The sequence below is a fragment of the Hipposideros armiger genome, unplaced genomic scaffold (assembly GCF_001890085.2).
Source record: "Hipposideros armiger isolate ML-2016 unplaced genomic scaffold, ASM189008v1 scaffold_807, whole genome shotgun sequence".
Lineage (NCBI taxonomy): Eukaryota > Metazoa > Chordata > Mammalia > Chiroptera > Hipposideridae > Hipposideros > Hipposideros armiger.
The window spans coordinates 409,053-413,854 of record NW_017732157.1 but is presented as its reverse complement, the minus strand read 5'-3'; the positions used below and the strand labels follow the sequence as shown (position 1 = coordinate 413,854).

The 4,802-nt window shown below is 38.0% G+C and overlaps 2 protein-coding genes across 2 annotated transcripts in view; one reads left to right on the top strand and one right to left on the bottom strand.

Annotated features, from left to right (window-relative positions):
• Positions 1–4,802, bottom strand: part of SUPT16H (SPT16 homolog, facilitates chromatin remodeling subunit) — a 43,571-nt gene that overhangs the window by 16,924 nt on the left and 21,845 nt on the right. The window contains exons 8-10 of the mRNA XM_019628741.1: positions 3,976–4,066; positions 2,424–2,497; positions 2,176–2,288 (exon numbers count right to left, since the gene is read on the bottom strand). Coding sequence (XP_019484286.1) covers positions 2,176–2,288; positions 2,424–2,497; positions 3,976–4,066 — 278 coding nt within the window. The remainder of the gene's footprint in view (positions 1–2,175; positions 2,289–2,423; positions 2,498–3,975; positions 4,067–4,802) is intronic.
• RPGRIP1 (RPGR interacting protein 1) overlaps positions 1–4,802 on the top strand; it is a 104,188-nt gene that overhangs the window by 81,240 nt on the left and 18,146 nt on the right. The gene's annotated exons all lie outside the window — the stretch shown is intronic.

Genomic DNA, 4,802 nt, shown 5'->3' with positions numbered 1-4,802 from the left:
AAAAAAAAAAAAAAAAAGGTGGTCGCTTGCTTAGCAGAGCTGCTATTAGTTTTGCTCTTACACTAAAATTATTCCTGTTAGAGATACTAGGTCTCAGAACTTTTCTAAAGTTCTTTCAAACTAAAAAATACATTAAAAGGATCATACATCATGATCAAGTGGGGTTTATTCCAGGGATGCAAGGATGATTCAACACTCACGATTCAAGCAATGTGATGCACCACACTAACAGAATGAAGGATAAAAATTATATAATCTTCTCAATAGATGCAGAAAAAGTATTTAACAAAATTCAACATCCATTTATAAAAAACTCTCAAGAAAGTAGGTATAGAGGGAAATGTACCTCAACATTATAAAGGCCATATATGACAAGCCTACACTTAACATACTTAACAGTGAAAAGCTGAAATATTTTCCTCTAAGATCAGAAAACAAGACAAGGATACCCTCTCTCCCTATTTTTATTCAACATAGTATTAGAAGTCCTAGCCAAAGCAATTAGGCAAGGAAAAGAAATACATGGCATCCAAACTGAAAAGGAAGACACAAAACTGTCACTATTTATAGATGACATACTATATATATAAAGTCCAAAAAACATTAGAACTAATACATTCAGTCAAGTTTCAGGATACAAAATCAATATACAGAAATCTGTTGAGTTTCTACACTTTAGTAATGACCTATCATGATTTAAGAAAACAATCCTATTTACAATTGCATTAAAAGAATAAAATGTCCAGGAATAAATTTAACCAAGGGTGTGAAAAATTTATACACTGAAAACTGTAAGACACCGATGAAGAAACTGAAGACTCAAATAAATGGGAAGATATTCCATGGTCATGGATTGGAAAAAATGTCTCTACTAACCCAGAGAATCTACAAATTCAACGCAATCCCTATAAAAATTCCAATGGCATTTTACACAGAAATAGAACAACTGTAAAATTTGTATGGAATCACAAAAGACCCTAAACAGCCAAAGCAATGCTGAAAAAAATGAACAAAGCTGGAGGCGTTATGCTCCCTGATTTCAAACTACATTACAAAACTACAGTAATGAAAAAAAGCATAGTGTTGTCATAAAAACAGACACAAAGGTCAATGGAAGAAAAGAATTGAGAGGACCAGCCAAGTGGCGTAATGGTTAAGAACTGGCTTGGGACGCCAGAGGGCCCCGGTTCGGATCCCACATATGAGGGCCAGTGACACTGCCCTCCACAGCTAAGATGCTGAACNATGGTGCCAACTTGGGCCAGTGAAGCAACGTCCTCCACAACTAGACTGAAGAACAAAAGGACAGCAACTTGTCTGTTCCCCTTCCCCCAATTTCCCAGCTGTTTCCATCCTCCAATTCCCCCATAAAAATCTTTAAAACAAACAAACAAACAAACAAACAAACAAAGAATACAGGCTTGATTTGAAACCTAGCTCAATCACTGTCTAGTTGTGTAACATTTGGCCAGTTACTTAAAGTTTTCTGTGCCTCAGTTTCTTTTTCTGTATATGAGGATAAGAGTATCTGTTTAATAGGGTTATTGGTAAGGATTCAATAAATTAATGCATAAAATGTGCTTAGCTTATAATAAAAACACTCAAATATTTGCTATCAAGAGTCAGTTCCTCTAAGTGAAAGAAACCAGTCACAAAATACCACAAATGTACAGAACAGGCAAATCCTTAGACAGAAAGTAGTTTAGTCATTATCTAGGCCTAGGGCACTTGGGGGGAAAATGGGAAATGACTTCTAATGGCTATAGCGTTTCTTTTTGAGGTGATGAAAGTGTTCTAAAATTAGACTGTGGAGATGACTGCACAACTGTGAATATACTAAAAATCATTAAACTGTGCACTTTAAATGGGAGAGTTGCATGGTATGTAAATTAAAACTCAATAAAGCCGTTATTAAAAAAAAATCAGCTCCATGATTAAAATCAGTTCCTGATTTTATCAAGATTCAAGCAAGAACATGATAAACAGTTTGGTTTCAAGCATTCCCTGTACTTGGACTACACTATCTATTTCTAGCTGTATTAGGTCTCACTATCACATGGATTTGTCCCCTTGGCTAGCATTTAACAAAGACTTTTAAGAAAAAAATCACAGAGTACAAAATGAGCCTCAAAAGTCAGTTCATCAGCACTCAAAAGTTTGAGAAGCAATACACACCTCATCCACAAGCACTGTGTCACCAATGAATAGGGCATAGGTTTTCTCTTCTGGTTTCTTCCCTTCCTTGTTCATCAGATCTGAGAATCCCAAATTGATGCTGAAAACCATCCCTAAAATAGCAAGACAGGAATTGGTCAATGATTGTGAAAGGATGGAGTAATATAGATTTTACACAGGAGAGAGAGATGAAGCTAAAGGAAATTATTCAAAAAAATATTTTCCTATTGCATGCATGTAAAACTCACCTTTCTTCAGTTTGTATTGATTTTTACTATTAATTACTAAAGAGCCTTCACGGAATTCAATTCCCATTCCAAACCTAGAAAAGAAATGAAGAAAAACTTCAGCAACAGGCTAAAGGTCTTGCAGTTAAGTAAAATATATTCTCTCTCTATAATTAATTAATTGGGAAATTGGGGGAGGGGGACAGTGTTGGAGAAATGGGGAGGGGGACCAGCCAAGTTGTTGTTCTTCAAGCTTCGTTGTGGAGGGCACCAGTTGCCATCTGACTGCCGTCAGCAGCTCATGGCCTCTAAGTTCAAGGTGCTGTGTTCAGTCTTAGTTGCGGTGGGCATAGCCACCATCCGATGCGGGAGTCGAACCAGCAGCCTTGTTGTTAAGAGCCCATGCTCTATCCACTGAGCCATCCGGGTGGCAGCTCAGCTCAAGGTGCTGAGTTCAGTCTTAGTTGTGGGCGGGCATAGCCCACCATCGAACAGGCAGTCTTGTTGTTAGGAGCATGTGCTCTCACCAGCTGAGCCATCTTGCTACCTGTTGGCAGCTCAGCGGCAGTTCAGCTAGGGCACAGTGTCACTGGCCCATGTGGGAATCAAACTGGCTGCCCTGTTGCTCAGAGCTCGTGCTCTTAAGCTAACTCTTAACCAACTGAGCCACTGGACTGGCCCCTCAAGTACAATATATTCTATTCCAATTTTTCAAGATAAGACAGGCAAACATTTTGAGTGATTTGCTGCTGCTGCTGCTAAGTCAGTTAACAAAGAGGATTAGAGGATAGTTTTTGTGCTATTAATATGTTGAAAATAATATCCTAATTAAGTACCTCATGTAACATTTATTATATCAAGCATTCTTTATTCTAGTTTATTCACCCACATTTAAATTTTAATCTTCTACCATGAAATCAAGTTAGGAGTTTTCCTACAATCTTAGCAAAGACTAAGTAATAATTGGATTATGAGAGACAATTTTTAGTGGGATTTTGATAACTAGCTGCATTAAGTCACCTGGGCCAAGACTTGGTATTAGGTCAGTTTGTTTCCTCTTGTCCATCAGAGCAGTCCAGTAACTGCATAACAGACTAGCTTCTGTCTAAGGAGGCTGCCTGGAGCTTGTTTCCCAAAATGTCTCTGATTCTGGAAAATGTTATTAGGTGTTTCTAGGTGTTCAATTTCAAATACATTTGAGAAACACTGGATTAAATAAAAATGTAAATGAAATTGTTTTTAAACAACAGAACATATCAGAGTACTTAATTTGCAAACGTGAGCTGAGGTGCACTAAGAGAGGAAATACAGTATGTGATGTTTCCTAACATTTGTAATTTAAGCCTGAATACCTATTGGCACCTACTATATTGGTCTAGAAAAATCTCCACCCCATTCCTAGAGGCGGAACTTCAATCTTTCTCATACTGTCTGACAACATTATGTGTTTGGTACACAGTTAAGTTTACAAGTCCACAAAGGTTGGTTGGATTAACCTAGAAATATTTTGCCTAACAAACGCCAGTCATGAAAATTCACCTCCGAGTGACAATGTACATCCATAACATCTTACCCTAGGTTTTTGGTAATTTTGTTCAGTAGCTCTGGCTTTTGTTTTTTAACCACGTCCATGACGGCATTATACACATCACATATCTTCACACCTAATGACAAGACAGAAAGGGAACATTAAGTATCTTCCAGAAAATAGAAAACAAAATCACATTTTTTAACCAACATTTTTTCCATTTAATAGAAGTCTCCTAAAGGGTTTCTCAAAGTGTGAACTAAAATATACAGTTCCTTGCAGGAGTGGTAGGGCTTAGAAATTTGTATTTTTTAAAACAATCCACCTCATCATAATTACACTATTTGAGAATCACCGACCTAGGAGACTCTGAACACCAGTTGATAAATGGCAACATATTAAAGTTATTACACATTTTGAAAAACAGGACTACTAAGGGGGTGAATTACTGTTAGAAGGACTCTGGCCGTAATTTTTTAGGACCTAGGATATAAATAGATATTTCAAGCCAGAGTAGTCTAGATATGGTAGCCTCAGAGGGCTCTTTATCCTCATTAAGCTACTTATGACCATGATTTCCAACAGGATTTCTCAAAATCAACTTGAGATATCATGAGGAAAGGCTTCTGGAAGCTCTGGGTAACATGGGGGGGCTTACAAAGTTGTCTAAAGAGAGTAAATATAAAGTCAAATGCAGTCATTTAGGAGTGTACAGTCTCAAGGCAAAAGGGATGGTCGCGAGTGGCTCAGTTGGTTAAGAGCTCGCTCAAGAGTGCGAGCTCTTGAGCAACAGAGTCGCCAGTTCGATTCACGGCCTGAGCTGAGCTGCCGCTGAGCTGCCAACAGCTAACAGGTGGCAGGATGGCTCAGCT